Raw genomic sequence first — 23,008 nt, forward strand, 5'->3', positions numbered from 1 at the left:
GAATGAAAAAGGTAAATCATTGGCAGCCATCACTTTAATATTAACTGATGTACAGCTAGTTTTACTAATTATTTGTTTTAACCTGTCGATTATTATTATGATTATTGCCGATTATAACTACTATTATGGCAGAAAAAAATATCTATTTAAGGCCCATTTGATTCCAAATGTTGTTGTCCCGCCCACTTCATCCTCCCTGGTGCCGATTGGTTCCTTTTTCTGTCAATCAAATGAAACCACAAAGGTGTCGACCGCTTCTGACAGGTACGACGATGTCGCCAACCAGCGGACAACGGCGATCGACTCCGGCCAGCAGTCTGCTCTGATGTCGTATTTAGGCTTACCGGGATGAAGTGCTGCTTTGACTTGTAGGCCACGTCACACAGAGGACCGACGTCTCCAGTTGCAGCCTCGCGTCTTGCTCGCTAGACGCCGAGGAAGGTAGCCATTGTTTGAGTTGTTGGCTAACATGGCAACGGAAGCTAACACGAGCAGCGTCGGCTAGACGGAACGGACGTGTTGCAGCAGAAGATACCGGCCAGTGGGTTTTAATGATGAAATACGGTCGTTAACCCGGGACTCAAACTGCCTTGTGAACACTGGTAGGTATAATACTACTTATGAGCTCTTTTTGTCTCTGAGTTAGCCGCTGGACTCTTATTGATGCGACTTCCAGCTCTGGTCGTCTCCGACGTTGACCGAGTTGCGCTCTCCTCGCTGACCTGCTGTGTGGCTTCTGACCTTCGCGTCCATGATGTCAGATACCGTTTGGTTAACTTTGAGTCTGCTTCACGTCGGCGCTTCGCCCGTAACATGACAACTGAAGCGTTTTCTTCAGACAATGGCCGAGCTGTTGATAACCCGCAAGTCTCTGAATGGACACAGCCAGGCTTGGATGATGCTATCGAGCCATCAGTCAGCGAGCCACTTCATCTTCAGTGGGATTCACCTGTGGGATTTACCTGTGTGGACATTTGTGTGCGCATGAGTGGTTACCTGAGCTCTTCATACCAGTACCACTGATGGGCTTATCTAACACACCTGATCCCCTTGAATTTTGGCTAGTGACTTGACTGCTGGACTAAATATTGTATGAGAAGGTTGCACATGTCTGCTGCCGCTGATACATGCCCTTGTTCTAAAATAATTGCACAGTTTCAGTCTTGCTGAGTTTTATTACATCCATGAGCATGTTTGTGTCCGTTTCCACTGGTCTGTCCGGTTTGTGTTGCCAACAAAACGACCACATCCAATGCATTACCCAACTGTTATGTCATTCATGAAGTGAATAACCTTTATTCATGCAGCGTTTCCCATATATACATTTGTGCGGTTCACCCAAATAGATTTCCATAGACTGACTTTTTTTTATTTATGTCTGCCTTTAAAAAAAGTTCAGTTGAAACATAGATTAATTGAAAAGGGTGCAATCAAAAATGACTTGGCTCTCAGAGGTTAGGTTTTAGCTGAATGTCCATTTTCAGAGCATAGATATAAGTACATTTTGGACTTTTGGGAATCACATAAAGTATGTTTAAGACACTTTATTGCAGGGAAGCAAACCTTCTAATAAATGATGATAATCATACCATGCTTTTTGTTTCTACTCACAGGTGTGGTCGTCCTGCATCATGTGTGATGGCTGTGAGGCTAGAGAGCAGTGCCTGTCCCTCTCTCCTTCATCTTGGCCCAGCCCTCCCATTTAACCATATCCACAAAGTCTCTCGCCCAAACCTGCCAAGATGACTGACAGGAAGGAGCCTCCCTTCTTTAATGATGACAGCGTGGGAGCTTTTCACTATAATCTCCCTTTCTATGACACTATGGAGCTCTTCATAGAGACCCTGACAGGGACCTGTTTTGAGCTGCGTGTGTTGCCCTTCGAGGCCGTCTTTTCAGTCAAGGCAAAGATCCAGAGACTGGAAGGTACGAAGCACACGCGTGTGTAGTTTGCATGCCGTTAGGGAATCGTCTCCATATTTTACAAGTCAGAATATTGAGCCAGCAAGATGTATCAATTATTTTATAGACTGGTAATATTTAAAATGTAGTATTCTGTCGCTGGGTGTGTTGCTCTTTGTATAACTGCTCAGAAGTTTTGAACAACTGTATCTTCTAAAACGTGTTTGTTTTTTGTTTTCGACTTCAGCATCAGAGCTGCTTAACAAGCAAATGTAACTTTGCCAAAACTTGATAGGAAGAAAACTCTTGGTTACACTCCCAGTTCATCTGAATTAAGTATCCGTTAATAGTCCTTTTTTCACTCTCTTTGACTTTTTCTGTCGCTCAAGATGACCTTTCATACCTACATTCTTTGCTGCTGTAATCAGTTTTGTTAAGAAAGACCTCTCAGTGCGCTGTTCGCGAGGAGGTGTGTCAGCCAGGCAAAGCGTGTTGGTGATGGAGAAAACCGCTGCAATGAAAAGAGCACTGCACCCTCACCAACACTGACCTCCACCGCCCGGTCAGCGAGTTCACTATGGGGGCACAGAGAGCTTCCTGACTATAAACACACTCTGCTTTTATTTTAAGGAGTGGCTCTACGGACCTTTTATATTCCTTAGGCGGTCAACCGTCAATAATATTGGATACGATAAAGATGTATAGTAGTATTTAAGGGTTTTACTTGCAAGATAATCTGACTTTATGGTGAGATAAACCATTTGCACATCAACAAGTAAAAAAAAAAAAAAGAAATCAATTATTAATGCTTCTGTTCTGTAATTTGCTATTTTTCAGCACTTGCGTCGTTCTGTCTCTTGGGGGCAGACATGAATCATCTTTTGTGTGCTATGGATACTTCTTTTGGCCGCAATCCCATCTTGCCTTTCGGTCATATTTGGGAACTTGGTCTATGAAATATGAACAGGTCCTTGTCAACTTAGCTTGTTTTCTGTATTCTTCTTCTCTCTCTTTGGCTGTTTTGTAAAGGTATCCCGGTTGCCCAGCAACACCTTATCTGGAACAATCTGGAGCTGGATGATGAACACTGTCTACACGACTATGGGTAAATCTATTCCTGCCGACTCTTTCTGTCCTGCAGAGGACTGGCACGCACAAATCACAGACAACTAGCTTGTTAGAAAAATTATACGCAATATGTTTAAGGGTCATTTACAAGTGCAATTGTAAAGCCTTGTGTCTGTGCTAGGGACTTAATTCAGTTCAACATATTGTAAATGAGCCAGGGATATAGAGGCGGATGAGAAAAGTGACACACTGGTCATATTCAGAGAGCTCGCCCTCCGCACTTGTCAGTTTATGAGATGCAGAATTCACCCTCCAGTGCTCTGCTGGCTGCAAATAGGGATATTGTTATGGGTGCTTGGCACTTAATTTTCCACATGAACAGCCTCTGGGGAAGTCTTGTTCGACTCGCCTATCAAGCTGCAGCATGCTTTGTGTTCGAAGCAGAATGGGACGGTAGGCAATGAAACATTTGCTCATCAGAAACGAATGTTCCAGTGGAATTACGAGTCATGCACTTGAGTTCATCTGGAAATCATTCTGACTCTTTGAGTGCTGTTAACTTTGCATTAAAGCATCTGCCTACTGCTTTAGAAGTAAAGCATTTAACCCTACATGTAGATATGCTACCTACTGTTATTTCCCTTTCTCCCATTACAATTGAATACATTGGAGAATGCATTCCAATACTTTTCATGTATTCTCCTTTATTCATCATCACCGTTTGTGTTTGCAGTATTGCAGAGGGCTGCACTTTGAAACTGGTCTTAGCTATGAGGGGAGGCCCAATTAACACCAGGAGAGGTAAGGAAAAGACCCCAAAACTCCATTCATTGTTTTTGAAAATGCATTTTTTTTAAAAGTATGGTTGTCCTGTTTTGACCACAAACCCCCTCTCTTTTTTTAGTAACCATGGACGACCCTATCAAAGAGGTTACTGACCTGATGGAGAGCATAAAGGAGGAGGGTTGGGAGAAAAGCGTGGCCAACAAGCAGGTTACGTTTGTGGTCTACCGGGAAAATGACCAGCTGAACTTCTTCCGAGTGGTCGACAGGGGAGATGGCACCATGACCCCTCTGTCTGAATCTGTGAGGTTGGGATATTGTCAATATGTCCTTGTCGTTTTAAAGCACAGTTATTATATCATTTTATTATCAGTCTGAATAAAACTGTGCATATAAAAAGAATTGGGCTTTGCTCATATTAATAATAGCTTGACATGCCTCATAAAAAAAGAGGCTGTTGCATTAGGTTCTGAGTATTAAGAATGGTGCAAAGAAAAAAGAAGCCCAAATGAGGAGTGCACAGGATAAATGAGTATAATTATACAACTAGAGTTCAGTACTGAACATTGATTAATCCGTGGCAGCTGAGTTCAGTGAGCAGAGCGACTGAAACGACTGCCAACAGCTTTGTTATATCACTAATGGGAAGAATGTTTTTACCTCATATTTTCCAGTGGTGGCTCGGTGTACAATGTGTGTGCAGAGGAAGAAGAAGAAGAGGAGGAGGAGGATTATGATGATGTAGAGTGTTCTGCAGCGACACAGCAAAGCCTTGAGAACTCCATAACCATGAACAAAATGAAGCTACTCAAAGCCAAGATGGAGGACATGAACCTCAACAAGAAGGTTGGAAGCTGCTGGAGTACAGAAACCTCTTGATTGTAGAGCTAATCAGAGAGAGATAATGTGGCCTCTACATGTTACTGTCCACAGCATTCTTATGTAGGCATCTTGTAAAAAATCATCACTCTTTTCTTCCAGCTGTTTTATTTTTATGGCTGTATTTTTTTTGTCAATAAAATAACTAACCAAATTATGTTGAAAATTTGCATCACATAGAATCCTGCTTTTCATAATCATGGATTAAATATGCAACCATTGCATAATGCGGATGTACTGCGCCAAACACCAATTTGCAGACGATAGATCTTTCAAAGCTCTTTAAAGATTTATTTTTTTATGCTTTATTATTAATGCATGCAAAAGGATCGACTCGAGTGACAAAATAACCACTATTATTTTACAGAATGGGAAAAACACAGAAAATGTACATATAATCTGTCTCCGTCTCCTTCCTCCAGCCGAAGAAGTCCGCCAAGGTAAAGCCACGGCCCCCTGTCAACCCACATCCCGGCGGTGGCTCTCTCGGACCGACCAGCACGCGACACCGCCATCGCCTCTTTCGGTCGCTCTCCAAGATAAACCAGCCTCGGCAGTCAAATGTACAGCTACCTCCAATCGCAGATCATGAATCCATGGACCCCTTCCCGCTCTCTGCTGCAACCGCTGCCCCCTTTTTTATCCCGAGACGACCACCTCCCTCTTTCCCATCGCTGTCTTGTTACATGCTTCAGGAGGAAGAGCCATGGGAGACGTGCCCTCCATTTGCAAAGATCCGGCCCCCTCCCAAAGTGTCCCGGTTGGACATTGGCAGCGCCAGGTTGATGAGGGACTGTGTGTACCCTCAGCTCCCTCCCCTGTGTAGCAGAGGTCCACCTGACGCAACGTTTGACCCGGCTGAGCCTTCAGCGGAGGCTGTAGGGCTGAGGATGTTGGAGGAAGCCACTGGGCTGATGGTGCCAGCTCATCCTGGAGCTCCGTTTGGGGAACTGTTCGACCCTCTGAGTCGAGACGTGTCCGGCCAGCCAGAGGCAGGTCATCGGTCGCTCGAGTTTGGGGCTCGGCACCAGTTGCCGCTCTCCCCATCCCCACTTAGTACCTGGACACTTGGAACAAGTGATACTCTCACCAGCAGAGGGGATCGGACACAGCTTGGCACACCATTTCATATCAGCTGCCCCTCACCATCAACTTCTACCAGACCGCTGCTTCAGGCTTCTGATTCCACGCCCTCTGGTTTACAGCCCAACCTTCAATCCCCAGCACAGGTGAAGCCAGGTAGCACCTCCTCTCGCCCCTCCACCACCACGTCAACTCATCAGCGAAGCCTTCGCGGTGTCAAAGTAGAGTCACTTGGCAAGAGACCAGAGATTATCTCCAAGAGGGAAGCAAGAGGCATCACTAAGATGGCCAACCGAGCATGGAAGGATCCAGTTGGGTCCCTGAACAACTCTGAACTCTTAGCATCTCTCTCCGCAAGGGCTCCAGACCGCATTAACATCATGGACGGCCTTGAAGGGAGTCTGGGCCTCTCATTGGCGTTGCCCCCTGCCACGGCCTCAGGGCTGGGCAGCCTTGGCTCCAGGCTGCCGTCCATCCCAACGAGCAGACTCCATCAGGATGACCCGACAAGACAAATGTCCCCTCTGCACCGAGCAGCAGCCTCTTGCATGGTGAGTCTAGTGTGGCTGGATTTCTTCCTTTTTGGTCCATTCTAACTAATCGCTTAACCTGATGCATATAAACTTGTATCTCTCTCCTATCTGACTGCTGGTGAGACGATACAGGATACTCACCCACTGGACCTCAGTCATCAACCACCCACAGGACACAGAGAGTTTGGATCAGAGTTCAATTCACGTAGATTTATTTGTAACTAACAGTTTCACAAATAAACCTGGTCTGGGTCCGGTTTTAAAGACAACGACCTCCCTCCACATCTGTCTTTCCCGAACAAACATATTCACATATTATTTATACATCAGACTCAATGCAGGTGCCGCCTCCGTCCACTCCCTCATTACATATTAGTTCTCGTCACTCAGTGTGACCCCTGTCCCAGTCCAAGCCGGTTACTTTAAGGAATGTGGAGGTTTCTTGCTGACGTCTTGTTACTTCTCTTATCGTTCTTGTGTCTGAGCCTCCTGGTCCTCGCTCTGCAGTCTCCTCTCTACCGGTTAAGACTGGAGCAGCACAAGGCCGCTGGGTCTATCTCTGTCTGGCGTTGTTGACCCTTGTCTGAGGGAGAGACCTGTGTGTGCCCTCTCAATCATCTTTGTAGATGTAATTTAAGCCTAATATAACACAATGTAAAAGTTTAATACACTCTATGTATACATGTTGTAGAAGCACACAATTTCAAACATTTTACCCACCACACTAGAGAGCACGTTGTATTTGTGGAATAGCTTTTAAACCCCAATTTATAGTTTATTTATTTTGTATTCTTTATGCTATAATGGTCATGGCAATGTCTTGATATGACGTTCACGGAATTGTCGAAGAAAATCTCACTCAGGTTTATCACAGTGATTCAGATTGACCTAGATTTTTTTATTTTTACCTTGCTTACATTTTTCACTGTCAAATATTTTACATGTCTTGATGTGACGGATTTGGCTAAGATTCAACTAATTAGAGATATCATAATCAGCCAATTTTAGCCACCAGATGGGATGATCTTCCAGCCTTAGACAGAATATGATGAAAGGAGAATATCTAATCATTCCTTCTCAGTGTAAATGTTGTATTAACTGCTTAAAGTAAATCAGACATTTATCAGACAACACTTATGTGATACAATGTGTAATATATGGAAGGTTCAACTGATATACAGTGACATTGAATATTTCCAAATGTATCATGTTGCAGCATTCACTGCCTTGTTGTTAAGTTAGATGCTCAAAGAGAAATGCAGATGTTAGTCATGATTGATTGAAAACAGCTGAACTTTAAGAAATCAGAGGTTCGGCCAATCAAAATAATCATGGAGTCCATCTTGAAGTGATCTGCCTGCTCTTCGGAATATTAGTTCTTAGTGTCTTTTATGAATATATACGCCTCACGTTTTGATGTATATAGATTATTCTAACTGACTTCAGACTTTTCTCAAGAAAAAGCACTGATTTCATTGATTTGTTATAAGAATATTTTCTGTTGTTATTTTCTCAGGCCACCCCCCCTCTTGCATCAGCTGGAGGAGTCATGACATCATTCGGAAGAATAGGTAAGGGAGACGCTCAAACATCCACTCGTTAGACATTCTCGTTGGTTTGAGGGACAGGGCTCTAAAAACTGTCAATCTGTTATTACCCTTATTCTAATTAAAATGTTTTACGGGTAATAAGACTAATTTTAAGATGGAGTCTGATTCTAATTAAATATATTGTCAATATCTTCTCATGGTCTGCTTGTTCTCCGTTCTGCACGGATGTTATTTATGTCCACCACTAATATGCTTGGGCTATTCTCGTGGCAAAAATAAGGATAAATATGCATCAAGTATTGAGTCAGTTTCTTTTTTCTTCTAATGTTGGGGATTTATTTCCAGTACTTCCCAAAGGATGATAATTAGTTGATGGTCAAAGGACATTCAACTACCTAACTAAGGATTGCTCATGAATGACCGATAAGTCAGCCTTTGTTCAACTGCATTTTCACAGACTTGTGAAAGATATAGAAAATAGCTACATTATTTGGATAATAGCTACATTATTTGGATAATATCTACATTATTTGGATAATATCTACATTATTTGAATGAGCTTTCTAAATCTCTTCCATCTATCAAAGACACTCAGTATGCTGATGTTGGAGTTCCCGCCTCCATGAGTCCTTCAATAAAGTGTGAGACTCTCTTGTTGCCTTGACCCACTCTGTGCGCTCGTTCTTCCACGTAGATCACTGACGGATTATATCGGAATTATTGGTCAACTATATAAATTCAGTGAGGTTCATGTCTAGCCTATAAATAAATAGTTAATACAATTAGAGTCCAGTCCTCTTGACATGATCATGTGGAAATGTGCTCTGTTCTGAATATATTTTAACCCCTTGTACGGCTGTATGGCAACTGAATAAAATGCACGAAAGAAATGAAAATCCAATCCCACGCCCGGCTGCTCCACGGTGAGCTTCCTGTACCTTCATCGCAGAACCGTCGGTTTTCTCCGTGTGCTGCCGCGTCCCCACGGCTCACAGGCCCGGGTGCCTTCAGACGCCACGACCACAAGCTGACGTGAACCAGGGTTCCTTGACTCAGGAAATGATCTGTTTATTTCCTGACGTGTTTTCCTAAATGTCGACGTGGTAATGGTTCACATGGCAAAGCTTGATAATGTCCTGAAACCAATTATCTGGACCATTTCTAGAATAGCGGCGTTTAGATCTGGTTTAATGGCACACACTTGATAAACCACACTTGAAATGTATTTTCAGAACTATCGAGGAAACCCTAGACGAGAAGACATGAACGTGACCGTGAGAACTCTGTTCCTGAGCTCCTGTTGGCCCCGTGGCTATCCAGTGACATGAAGCGAACATAATGCCTGACGTATGAAAGCACTCTCCTTGTGCTCATTCAAATTAGAATAAAGAAACTTAGACAAAAAAAAGTTAAACGGTGAAGATTGACAGGTGTTAACGTAAACTGCATTTCTGGCCACACTCCAGTGTTCGGTTCCCCGGCAGAAGTCACGGACGTGAGAGACGTTTAGCTCCTTTATGCGAGTCTTTGTTTGTCTAACCTTGTTATGGGATTACTGTTGATGTTTGTGGAAATCTAAAGAAAAGCAAAAGTTTCTAAAAATCTCCCGTTATCTTGCGGCGCTGACATCGGGGGTAGTTGCAATTGTATCTTTTACAGAAAAGCCGAGCCACATGATAATCTGTGTAGATTAATTCAAGCTTCCTCACGACTCGATCAGACACCAGCTCCTGTGAGGTATTTAATAATAAAAAAATGCTCCTTCTATTCTCAGGCGCTCCAACATACCACCTACCTCCAGTCAAGGCTCCCACGGGCAGCAAGAAGAGGAGCTCCAAGCATTGCTTCCTCTGTGGCAAGAAGACTGGCCTGGCCACCAGCTACGAGTGCAGGTAGAAGTGCCTCCATCTTCTCCCGCTGCACTCCCTCCCTCCCTCCCCCACTCTGCCGCCAGACTCTTCATCTCCCCCTATTTGTCATTCTCGCTTCAGTTAGAAAGGGATGTTTCCTCATTTCATCCTTTTTGTCTCTCGGCCATCTTTTCCAGGGAAACATGTCTCTGTTCACCACTTGTTCTGCCACACGTTCGTAACATTATCAAAGTTTCTCCCTCCGACATAAATCGCCGGGCCGTGTCCGGGGCGTACGCTTAGAGTCTGACCGTGTGTGACGTAGAGCTCCCAACTGGGCTCAAAAGAATAACTGCTGCTTCTGGGATTAAATGAGTCATTTCATTTGCTCAATATTCGTGCTTATAAATGATATATATTACATATATAATGTGGTTGAATTGGTCTCGCTCTTTTTTTCAAATGGACCGATGCAAGCGAAGGAGGCTTTCAGTCAAAGGAAACTAGTCAGAGGAGCGCGAGTCTATTTATACTCGGCCTGAGGGTGGAGCACATGATGTTTGCTGATGGAGAAACTGAATGTTTTTATTCGATGACTGAGGTCCTTTTTAAACGAACATATTGTAAATATGGAAGTATTGTTTCTCGATCTTTGCATACGTACCAACACATCTGTTTATCTCCATCTTTCAGGTGTGGTCACAACTTCTGTTGCACCCACCGCTACGCAGAGACGCATGGCTGCACTTATGACTACAAGGGGGCCGGACGGAGATTTCTGCAAGAGACCAACCCTCTGATCAGTGCTCCCAAGTTGCCTAAGATCTAGCCCATCGACCCTCGCAGAGGGAAGGAACTTATTCACCACTGTGTGCTTTTTTTATCAGCCAAGTTTGCTTAAAATGTAGATCAAATATTCTGTAAAGCCAAGTGTGAACAAACTAAAGTAGACTGAAATAACTGATTATTACTTCTTGACAATGTGAAGATGTTTATCCTTTATCTGTTACCAGGTTCTTTTTCGAACGCATACAAAAAAAACCTGTGCTTGTATGTAGGTAGTTCTTGCTAAATATATCTGCTGCACGTTCAGACATATCTATTTTTTTAGTTGTCAGGCTTTTTTTTTAAAGAAGAAAAAAAAGATTGGACCGCTGGTGACTTTTCATTCAACAAATCTTTGACAGATGCACTTTAGAACTATCATATTTATCCATGTGGCTTTCCTTATTGTGTGGGGGAAGAAGACTTACATTTCTGTGTTTGTCTTTTTAAGTGTTTATGATGTCACTCAGATTGAGATATTCTTCACCTCTAAATGTCTTTCTTACACAGGCACATCCATACAGACATCACTAATGAAATCTTTCTTTCAAAAGAACAATACACACACTCATTGATAACGTTCTTAATATTTATTAATGAATACAAATTCACGGTTGTTTTTTAGAATACTAGGTATGCAATGTGTGTGAATGTCAGTTGTAATCCTATAAAGTAAGCTGTATTGGTTTTAAAGGAGTTATGGTATTTGTGTCTACAAGTAAGATGCTTGCCATAAAAAAAGAACTTTTATAAAAGCCTTTTTTTATTGCTCTGCTGTTGCAAAACACGTTTAATGCTGTTATAGTATCTACAGAAGTTTGACCTAATAAAGTTTATTTCCGTACATACTGTACATCACGTGTGTATGTGTGTGTGTATCCAACACCTGTCTAATTATATTTCTAATTGACTCATTTAGTTTTTCAGATCCTCCTGGTTTCCTCGATTCTTTGCTGCGTCCTCGATGTTTCGGTTCCTCGTTATTTGGACATTGGATGTTTGATCTTTCCAGCTGCTCCCCCCTTAATAGTTCTGATATTAATATGAAGTAGATGAGAAACCGCACTTCAAAACCGCAGTGTGTTTATATGGACATGCAATATACAAACTAATGGGGAGTGGAGTGCAGATGATGTGTCATGATTATGAGAACACATTGTGTGATCCCAAACGTGATGTTTTATTTCTTTGCTGGTGAGTAGGAAGTGGAGGCGCCGCTCGCTCTGCACGTTGCTTTCCCTTCGGATGTGCTCCTGTGCAACAGACCAACTCTGACCCGAGTCCTCTGTGTTTTTTATGTTCACTTTCCTCCTTCATGTTGTCTGGCTTTGATCCAAGATAATTGGGCTGGCTAAATATAAATATGGCTGAAGCACCGCTGGAAGATAAATTCACTTCAGCATGGAGAGAGGCATCTTTTTTTTAAGGTAGTGAGTTTACAGGCATCTTCAAATTAATTTAGAAGAATACATCCTGCTATTTTGTATTTCACACACCTCAGCATAGCAGCTAAGAAATGACATTTTTATTCTGTCAATTTGAAGAAAAAATAATGTGGCCTACCGACAATTGGGGATAAAATAAAAATAAAATATATATAACGTGTACATATTTAAATAAGCAATTAAGTAAATGTTCTAGTTACTGGGAACTCTATGTTGGGGCTAATACACTAAAGCCTGGGCCGTCACTCACACCACCTTTCAGTTCAGTTGTCTACAACCCAAAACTATTTATATCTGCCTCAGAAGTACTTAGAGTTCAGTGCTAATGAGCTAATGTTAGCAGGAAGGTGAACGTGATCAATGGTAAATTCTCACTTTGAGCGTATTATAATTAAATTCAAATTCAAGTACAGCCTCACTGCTAGCATGACCTAATTGTTTTCTTTTAGCCACAAGATCATCGGTGCTTACTTAAGATAATATACCAACATGTTTGCATCTTCTAACCTTTACCAGTTGAGAATTTCTTACAAAAAAAGAAGCTTGTTTAATGTGTGATTCCTGCTGGTCACCAAGGTGCTAAATGCTGTCTGGTGAGTAAATGAAAGGGTGAGTAACCCAACATTGTGACTAGTCTGGCCTCTGGTGCTCCACCACATGGAAAAACACCAAAGACGTAAATGTCTGAGCTACCCCAAAGTGAACACTGGTCTCATTCGGGGCACCTCATTGGGGGACCTGCAGGTCCACCGTTGGTACAAGGACCACGACTCAGTCTGTGCAAAGACATAAAACATCAGCTCCATCACCAAGAAGGCTCAGCAGAGGATGCTCCTCCTGGACCAGCTGAAGAAGTTCAAGCAGCACAACCTGTTGGAGACCCTTCCCTCTGGCGGGAGGCTGCGCTCCATCAGGACCAAGACCTCACGCCACAAGAACAGGTTCTTTCCAGCTGCTGTCGGGTTCATCAACAAAGCTTGGGACCCTCACTGACCGACTCACATCCCCAGGACAATTTCAAACAGTCTTGCACATCTTTTCTTCTCTTAGTAAAATACACTTGACACTTTTAGTTTACAATATCTCTTTCTTTTTTTTAAAGTACTTATTCATCATATTTCTGTGTATGGTTTTTAGTATATTTGTATTGTTGTACTCCATGTCTATTGTTATGCACCTTTCGCCGAGTCAAATTCCTCGTATGCTCATGTATTTGGCAATTTAACAATTGTGATTGTGATTGTGATCATGTTTAATGTGGATCAGGAGGAGCTTTGTCCAGACTGACCAGTGATATGACATCACACAGGTGTCTCAGCTCGGTCTTGGATTCAACACATTTTTAACAAAGCCGACATTCCAAAGGGCGCGTGGAGTTTGAAAGATGAGCGTTTTCAGGTGTGGGAAGGGGTCTTAAAGGAAGTGTTGAGTTTAGAGACTATAAACTCTCAATCAAAATAAATAATAGTTTAACCATTGCTTTCCAAGTATGTGTCTGGTGAGTCCACAAACTTTATGAAAGTGCAATATGAGATCATTCTTTCAAGAGTGTACTCTTTCATTGCCAGAACATTGGGAGGTGTATACAGGTTTTGTTTCCTTCAGCGGATTCTTCCGTGGAACAGCCCCTTTAAGAATGTTCCTGTGCAGTGTGTGACGTAACAAACCAAATGCCTATGTTATTCTTTTTGTTCCAAAATTGTTCAGCTTGCCTCTTGCGCCGAGTTTTTTAAGTCTATATTTTCCACGGATTGAAAACCAAGCTTTTCTCCCTCTTTTTCTAGACATGGCTTTTAGAAGAAGAATTACCAAAAAGTGTACAGAACTGGAAAGGCATTGAAAAAGATATAATCCATTGTAGGTTTATAAGCCTAATTTAATAGTATAAAATAAATTATCTCCAATATAGGCTTCCAGACTAAGATTTGTAGTATTTTTCAACCACGAAACGTTCTAAATAGTGCAAACTTTTGACTGAAGTGTGGCTGCAAGGCTTAAAGAGGAATAGTGGTCACAAGTTGAAACTCACCCACAGGCTTGGGGCAAACATAAAGTGACCATGGCATTTGAAAGATGTGGTTTATCTGGTATCAAAACACAATGTTTACATTTCACCATAAGTGTGTTTTTATAAATAATTTCTCAGCTTGTTTGAGTATCAGTGCTGCTGAGTCATGTGTGCACAGGGACACTGAAGCACGACCGGTCGGACAGGCTCACCCAGGTTAAAAAGCATTAAGAACACACACCGTGAAAAACATCACACTTTGAAAACCGAGGCCTTAAAATCACCAATACAGCTGTGTTTCACTTTCCTGCTTCTGGCAGGCTCACTTCTGAGGTGCCCACTTGGGCCAGGCAGAGCACAGAGGCTCCGTTGTCCCATCCCAAGGACGGAGTGGCGGACTGTGCATCAGTAATAAGCTCAAACACAATGTCAGGTTTCACAGAGCCGAGGCTCTGAGTCAACAGAGGATGCATTCCCTGGTTTAATAAGTGAGCCTCTCCCCGACATACTGCGCTGTGAGTGGGGAGCTCTTTTGGAGTATAGTCACAGTGCATGCTGTGATTCACTACAGCACACTGCAGCCCATTCATAATCTGAAATAAGGGCCAGAATATATTAATACAATTTGACTGGATTGGAGATAGAGCTTTCTCTATAGGCTAATAGCAAATATGTTGTGTATTTTCCATAACATCCAATGATATAATAAAAAGTGTATATAATAATGAGGAATACAATTAAATGATGATGTTGTATTATCATCTTATCCTTTTAGGGAAATACATGTTTTCACTTTCTGGCAGAGTTAGAATAAAGACTGGAACAGGAGAAAAAGCTTGCCTAATCCTGTCAATATGTTAACACAATCGAACAGCACACTCACAGTTCATTAATCATCATTAATTATGCTGTTTGTTTGCTTGTAAAAAGAACAATTTGGCGTTAAAAGGATGAGTAACATCCTGCAGTCTACAATTGGTTGCCCCTGTGTCCCCTTTGTTTTAGACACTTGTTATTTTGTGTATGAATTAAACAAACAATGGTGCACTAATTACTAGTTCTAATCGAGAGCAGCATCCGAATGTGTTCGTGTCAACCTGATGCAAGTATGAAAGTCCAATATTCACTCTTTCTCTCTTTGAACTCTTTCTCTCTTTTAAATTAAGTTTCAAGTTGGTGTCTAAGTCCAGAGACATCAGACTCTTATTTAGAAAGAGTTGTTGCTGTAGAGTGTAGATGCTGTTGAAACTGAGGTCAGATTGTATTACAATGAATTGCATACAAATGTGAGAGTTGTGGAGAGTTGGGTTTTGCTCTGTGTGTCAGCAACGCCTCGATGCAACATGTCACACATAGGCAGGGCAATTAATATATTAAAAACCCTGGTTCATGTTAAGTATCAATGTGACCCACCATCATTATCATCACCCTGATGGTGCGCCGCCACATTGGTCAGACCCCAATGCGCTCGCGTGCGCCGCCTTTCTTTTAAATGCATTATTTCCACTCCCATCTTAACGCGGAAGTCAGTGACGCACCATTACACGCACACACACACACGCACGCACACATGCACGCACACACTCAGCTGCTCAGCGGGGCCATGCGATAAACAAAACGTCGTCATTCGGAGCCAAACGCGCAGCGGTGAGTGTCTTTTCTCTTCTGTTCATGGGAATATGGACACACGGAGGCGCATTTGGTCCAATGCAGCGACGCGTCCGTCCACACTCCTCCGTGTCCGCCGCGCCTCTCGCTTTATTAATTAAACCCCACCGGGAGGCGGACGGTCGGCGGGTGTGACTGGGGATGTGATTGTGTGAGCGGTTGCTTCTTTTCGTATTGCCCGCTGTAGAAGCCGAGAGAGGCTCCTGCATGGTCGACGGCCGTCGTAGCCTTTCTGATGAATTAAGGTATGACCACGTTCACTTGAATGTCAGCGGCTCTGCAGCAAAAGCCAGGAGCGCGCGTGTGTGTGTGTGTGTGTGCGTGTGTGCGTGTGTGTGTGTGTGGTGTGCTGCTTCCAGTGGGTTCGGTGCCACGGGGTTCGTCCGTTCCGCTGGTGCCTCCAGAGAAGAGGTTCATGAGGGCTGTGTCCCAGCGAGCCTTTGTTAGTCTTCCCCAAGCCTGCTGTACCGCTCTGTTTCACGGGGGAATACGATGGGGACGCCAAATGGAAAGGGGATGTCTTGCTCTCCGACATGATGAAGCATTTCTTGTATCGGATTTGTATTTATTGTTTTGCATTTCTTCACATCATTGCAGTCTGGGATGCTGTAGACCTGCATGTCCGTGCCTTTGAATCAGGAGTCCCAGTGCCTCTGTGTGTGTGTGTGTGTGTGTGTATGTGTACAGGACTGTCTCAGAAAATTAGAATATTGTGATAAAGTTCTTTATTTTCTGTAATGCAATTAAAAAATATTAAATATTAAAAGAATAAAAGGCTTGCAATATTTCAGTTGATTTGTAATGAATCCAGAATGCATTACATTTTTGTTTTTTTAATTGCATTACAGAAATGTATATATATATGAATTGGGATGTTAATTGTGAAATTGGCATGATGGCTCACAGCAGCTTCCTTTGTCCCACAGAGCATTTGCTAATGTAGACTTCATGTCTGAGGTGCACTGTCTGACCGGATGTTCCCTTCTTATTACCCATAATAAGAAGAGCCCATGGCTGCACTGCTTCCACATGCTACTGCACCCATATATATATACACATATATTATTGTTTTATATAATCAGCTTGACATCAACAAAACAACAACTCCACACATAGATTAACATTGTATATTGTTTCTTTGCCTGTTTAATAGTGACACTTGTACCCTTTCTGCCATGATGCATTGTTACAGTGGCTCTCGCATTATATTGTGTCTTATCATTGGCTTTGTCAGTGTGTGTATTGCAGCTTGTTAAAATCCTGTGGTATTTTGGTTTCTGTGGCAAGGCAAAGCTCATCTTCTTTCCAAGGTAACAGGTCTTGGCGTCATGTCTAAAACAGCTTCTGATAATCCAGCGTGTATCATGATGCAGGCTTCAGTGTGGTGCTGAGCTCCTGTTGGCTTGGAGGGGGAACCAGCTGTGTCTGTGTGTGTGACATCACTGGAGCCTTTGGTTATGTCTTTGACAGTGTTGTGAAAACCCTGAGGGCGTGTTGCGATAAAAAGCCTGATTGTCCTGCTGGTATCTGTGGAGCGTGCATGCACAAACTTGCAGAAAAGACAATGCATATTCTCTCTGTCATGCTGCGGTGTAACTTGATCCTGCCTCCTCACATGGGATTACACAACATAGAGTGGTTTCTTTTTCACACAAACACTGTTTACGTTTCTGACACAGTGGAGCGTTTGAACAATAGCGATGGATGGTGGCCTTTTTCTAGGCTGGCTGGCATTGAACAAAATAATTTTTTTAACTTTGAACTAAATTAATTGGGAACTCTTTTTTTAAAAACTATTTGTATTGACCGTAGCAGAAAAAGCCAACAAAGAACTGATTTCAACTTGTCAAAGTGTTCATGTGGAGAACACAGATATTCAAGTGTCTTTTCTCCAAAAGGTGACACTTGAATGAATATATATATATATTAGAACTGTTTATACTAACTGTAGTTTATCCTTCAATTTTGTTATCTTTATATTCAAGTGTGTGTGTATATATACACTAATATCGTTATATTCAAAGATAAACTACAGTTCTAATATATATATATTCAAGTGTCTTTTCTCCAAAAGGTGACCGCACTTGCAGTATAAAATCCTTTCATATGACTGCATCCTACACTTCAGACACTCTATATCCCTCTTGTCTCACTGGCATCGACTTCCTTCATGACCGGCTGACTTGGTGCCCTCTGACAGGGTAGGATGTAACAGGTGTCAATGATTCTGCTGTTATGAGATAGCTCATCTGTTCCAAAGCCCGAGCTGCCAACAGACTCTGAAGGGCCGACTGCAGAGAGAAATGAGAAAGTAAAGTCATGATTATGCTTCCAAATGGGAGGAAGAGGGCGACTAAGTCTGTTGCCATGTGCAAAGGAGTCTTCAGTCTTAATGGACTGTGCCATTGTGCATGCAAATTCACTCATACTTTCTGTCTTCAGAAATGAAAGTAATTGGAGGGTGGAATGAATGCAATCAAAAGTATCTGTAGTCCCCAAAAGAAGCTTTCTGCCAATTAACTGCCATCATTGTTTGACACAATTGGTTGTGATGGTGAAATGTGCCTCCCACGGTACTTTTCAATATGGAACAGAGGATGTGTTTGACAGCCTCCATTGTGCCATTCTATAGAGGTTTCAATGAAATTCAATTTAACAGCCAAAAAGCTTTCGGTTTACAGACGAGTTTCAGAAAAAGGTGGTTAGCTCCGGAGCACCCAATCTTCAGCTTCATTTTGGCTCATTATTTTTGTTATAAAAGCTGATGTCTGACCTAACGATCACATACAGCCTGTTTCAAAGGGCATACAACTGAAAATGAAATATTTATTATTAGTTATTTTTAAAGCCAAACTAACTTTTTTTAATGATGAACTAAATTAATGATTATTTCCAACATCAATTAATCTTTCAGTAATTCTTGGCTAATTGTGTGATATATATATATAATGTCGTATAAGTTTCCCAGAGCCCAAGTTGACATTTTCAAATGCCTTGTTTTGTCCAACCAATATTTAAAAACCTAAAGATATTCAATTCACCATCATAAAAGACTAAGAACTGCCATATGCAGAATATCTTCCAACTTTGAGAAGCATTTACTAGTGATTTAATTAGTGGGGAGCTCTGCTCCCGGACAGACCATGGCTGTATAAAGACAAGTGGACAGCGTCGGAGGCGGCTTCGCCTTCATTCCTGAGAAGGTGGCGCATGAACAAAAGAAGTTTGACTTTGTATTCTATATGAAAAATTATTTTTGGGCCCCATGGCATCACAAGTTGGACCTGGAAATTGTAATTCCACCATGTGGCTACTATATAGAGTTTGCTTCAAAGCCCTGAGCTCTACCTGCGGCTTGAGTAGCTGCTACCGGGCGCAGACCCCCCCCAACCTGGACTCCAACTGCAGGCCGAGGGCGGCAGCAAAGCCGGATCTGGGCTGATGGAGGTTCTGGTGGACCTGCAATAGTTGTGTCTGTTTTTACAGGCCATAGGACCTGATGACAGGCATTAAGAACATCCACCATCACCTGTAGAAATAGCTAGTGTTCTAGCCGATGGTCTTGTTCTCTTATGTAGATCATATAGATGCATCAGTATCACATTGACACTCATTAACAACCAGTTTATAGTTCTGTGAAATAACTTTAACCAATTACTAATATTAGAGCAAATACATTTTGAGTTATTGTTTCAGCTAAAGCTATTGCTATTTTAATGATGAATTTATTTGAAAAAATAAGGTCTATAATTAAGGTTAAAATATTGTTGTAGTCATTGTTTGAAGAAAGTATATTAGCCTTATCAACAAGACAAAGTAACCACACATCACACACCTTTCTATCTCTGACTCGCTCGCGCTCTCTTTCTCTCGCTCTCGCTCTCTCTCTCACATCCACTTCCTTTTTTTGTATTTCCTGTAATGTACAATAACTGAGGGAAGATATATTTGTTGAGTTAACCACAGGACTTGTGATGTACACTCTATTGTAATCACCAGCGCTCTTCTTTCGTCCTAATATATTTGTATTTCTTATTTATAATGTCAACCTGTTTCAAAATGGCACCTGCAGATGCCTTTCTCTGACTCACACTGCATCTTTACGTCAGTTGCTTCGCCCCGTCTCCTCACACCATGCTGTTTAATCTGTAATATAATATTAATTGCATTCAGCAAAGGGACAGACAATGGATCCAGCAAACCAACACCTGTCCTCATATGTATCCTGGTCCTTTGAATGTGTGAGTGATTCAGGATGTGCAAGTCCTGTGACTTTTACAGTTGTTACTGTAATAGATTTCCAGAATAGCAAGTTTACATTTTTTAATTGATCCTCGGCTGAACTAATTAAAAGAGTATTAACAATATTGCTACCTTATGGCTCCCTGCAGTCGTATCACAAGGGCTCCAGTACCTTGTAGACTGCAGCTGGGCCACACTGCTTTCGTCAGCTGATCCTGGACTCTAATTGTATGAACTGCTCGTCTTGTGGCGTCAGCCTCCGGCTGGGCTGTAATCTAATGACACAATGAAGGTATGAGACTGTGTCGCTTCTCTTTGCCTCCCGTGCACTAACTCAAGCCTCCCCTGCTGCTGTGCCCCACTGAGGCTGGTCTCCGTTAGGGAATATAGAGTATTGATCCGCTGTAATGACTTCCTCCTGCGGATGATGTCATTCACCCATGTGAACTAAACCTCATTGGGATAATGCTAATGAAAGGCGTTGAAACACATTGGTTATCGGACATCAGGACAGTGTTTATATTGATATTTCTTACAGTTTTTAAGTAGCTTTCCTCACTCGGACTTACTTAACTTATGTGTACGCGGTTGTATATGTGTGTGCTGCATGGGTGTAATGCAATTATAATGTAAGGGATGAAGGTGGGGTGGGGGTGCTCGACAGCTGCTATACATCAGCCGAGCAGAGGTGCTGGCTCAGCTGACTGGACCGTTGGGTGGCACTGCTGCAGGCAGCGTGGTGGTTGATGAAGTCATTGGTGCTTTCAGCGTCTCCCAAAGGTTTCTGTCTGCTTGTGGAAACGAAGCAAGAAGAACGATGTGGAGAAGAAGCCACAAAAGTACAATACTGTGTTGCTGTAGACGCAGTTACAAAGGTGTTCGTCTTTGATGTATAGATTTCATACTGTTTGTGGTTCTGTGTTTGTATCAACAATTAAAATATTCAGAATAAAACATAACTGTGTGCTGCTCTGCTAAACTCGTTGCTGGATAGGGAATGTTTTTTGCTATAATAAAAAAAGCCCATCCAAGTCCAGCTCATCCACAGTGTTGTATTTCCCCACCGTGTGGAAGCATATACCATGGGTGCAATGAGTGCAGTCAGGAATGCTCTCTCCTTCTATTCATGTCTTTAGGGTTGAGATCTTTAGATGGTGAAAGGCATAGTATACAATTTTTTTAATTTCCAAGCTCATCAAACCATTCAACGGTCCCTGTCATGTCGCGTGAAGGAATCTGTCTTAATTCTGTTTCTCATTTTGTCTCTTCAAGTCTTCCTTTTTAATTTGACACCTGTCTGCGTCTGATTGGTGGACTGACTGCAGACCTGACTTAATCAGCAGTGTTGACAGTGGGTCTTAAACCGGGAACAACTGAGAGCTGGGTGATACAAGAGTGTGGGAATAGGGATGCCATCGTCTTCAAGTTCCACATTAAGGACAGAAGCTCTGCGTCCTATATTTATATGGATGTCTTGTACGTGTCTGCTAACTGTCTCTTCAGCTGCAATGTGACTCCAATAGATTTGGATTTACTGTATATAGACACTTATATTTATGCAGACAGTTCAGCCTGCATGGCAGGACATCAAACAACATTTGATGTAGGTTTTGAAATCTGTGTGACGATAAGGAATCAATCCATAGACTAATATGTAGCCATTTTATTAGAATATAATTCCGAGTATGTTGAAACCTACTGTTCTCCTGACATTTGATTCATAAAAGGAAAGCTTCAAGCTCCATTTCTCTCTTTAGCTTTTTAAACTAATGCTCTATACTGCATGCAGTTACATCTCTTAACTATTTTCTACAGAACATCAATCTATTTTTATTTCTTTTGATGCAGTAAAAAAAATCGACTTGTAGTAATGTTATTGATAATCCATAATAGCGGACCAAGCTGCAATTTAATTGATACACACTGATTTCAAAAGTGTTAATGTCTTTTAGTACATTCACATGCAGTGACAGCCTGGCCAATGCCATGTCCACATCCCTTTTTCAAACTAATAAAAATCAGCATAATCAATTTGATTGACAATCATCAGAAAATCCCTCCTGCATCCAATCACACTGGAATCTTTTTTCTCAAATCAACATTTGCAAGAGTGAAGTTTGTATTTCGATCAAGTGAATTTAACCATATTGTTCAATGTAATTAGATTTCTCTAAGCTAAGCACTCTGTGAATGTTGAGATTCGGATCCTAATGTCTGTCTTTGAGGAAAGCAAGTATCGTAGGCTTCACTTATAATCTGTGACCTTTCCGTTGAAGTGCATTTCCTTTTCACGCCACTGTCTGTCCCACTGTTATTATGCAGTTGCCTCGCATGACAGTTTAAATTTGCCTCTAAACGCGTTGTTGGGACTAACTGTGAGGAACGCTGTGTAATTGGCCTGAGCAGCACGGCACACCAACATAATAGTTATTAACATGTCCTTGTATTTTAATCATGGATTGTCACGCAATCTTTTGAAAGTGCCATGCAACCTCTTGAGCTTTTTATTTATTTTTCATTTGGAACATTATCAATCCAACGCTTATGTGTAATTCACTGGCAGGCTTGTAAACGGAACATAATCGACTGCTTCAGATGTGGATTTCTGGAAAAACAACAACGAGATCCCAACAAAAGAGATTCAGCTGTCAGTCATTATGAAGATGAAGTTACTTTTTATTACAAAGGACTTTTCTGTTGTTCCACATGGAATGTTTCTGCGTGTGGTGTTTGCATGATAACAGGACATTTGCCGCTGGACATTTTTCTGTATTCATGACTTGAATCATCATGTCATTCATGCCAGAGCCGGTCCCCTGATCCAGCAGCAAACATAATTCCAGCCAAATTGTTTCTGTGCCTGAGCATACAGCACTACATGTTGATCATTCTAAGTGTCTTGCAGTTCATAGTGATTAAAATAATTAAATCATCCTATTATTGCTCGTGCAAATTTGTTTTTCAGACATAATGTCGTGTAGAATTTTTAAATAGTTTTTTCAAACACTAAATTAGTTTGTTTGACAAATATTGAGTCAACTGAACGAATGCAAGTTTCCGTGTATGTGTAGAAGCTGGTGTGATCACATGGTCAACTGTGGTAACATTCACACCTGTAATGATTGGTCAGATGGGACATAATGGGTGCTGAGCTGGGAGGGCACGGCTGCTC

General features: G+C 42.0%; 2 protein-coding genes across 6 annotated transcripts in view; both read left to right on the plus strand.

Moving 5' to 3' along the window:
- Positions 1-273: 273 nt before the first annotated feature.
- On the plus strand, positions 274-11,326 carry zfand4 (zinc finger, AN1-type domain 4). 2 transcript variants are annotated; one of them, XM_056436062.1, is made up of 10 exons: positions 274-602; positions 1,614-1,926; positions 2,932-3,007; positions 3,704-3,771; positions 3,875-4,061; positions 4,428-4,599; positions 5,055-6,266; positions 7,765-7,819; positions 9,573-9,690; positions 10,342-11,326. In XM_056436062.1, the coding sequence occupies exons 2-10, from the start codon at positions 1,743-1,745 to the stop codon at positions 10,475-10,477; spliced, it is 2,208 nt and encodes a 735-aa protein (XP_056292037.1). In that variant the 5' UTR covers positions 274-602; positions 1,614-1,742; the 3' UTR covers positions 10,478-11,326. The 2 variants fall into 2 exon arrangements, with proteins under 2 accessions (XP_056292037.1, XP_056292038.1); XM_056436063.1 differs by lacking the exon at positions 7,765-7,819.
- Positions 11,327-15,751: 4,425 nt separating this feature from the next.
- marchf8 (membrane-associated ring finger (C3HC4) 8) overlaps positions 15,752-23,008 on the plus strand; it is a 57,131-nt gene continuing 49,874 nt past the window's right edge. For 2 of the 4 annotated variants that reach the window (XM_056435202.1, XM_056435203.1), the window contains exon 1: positions 15,752-15,839. The gene's annotated coding sequence lies outside the window, so the exon portion shown is untranslated. The remainder of the gene's footprint in view (positions 15,840-23,008) is intronic. The other 2 variants (XM_056435205.1, XM_056435206.1) reach the window with 1 other exon arrangement.

This window comes from Pseudoliparis swirei, chromosome 17, assembly GCF_029220125.1.
Source record: "Pseudoliparis swirei isolate HS2019 ecotype Mariana Trench chromosome 17, NWPU_hadal_v1, whole genome shotgun sequence".
In the NCBI taxonomy this organism is placed as follows: Eukaryota; Metazoa; Chordata; class Actinopteri; order Perciformes; family Liparidae; genus Pseudoliparis; species Pseudoliparis swirei.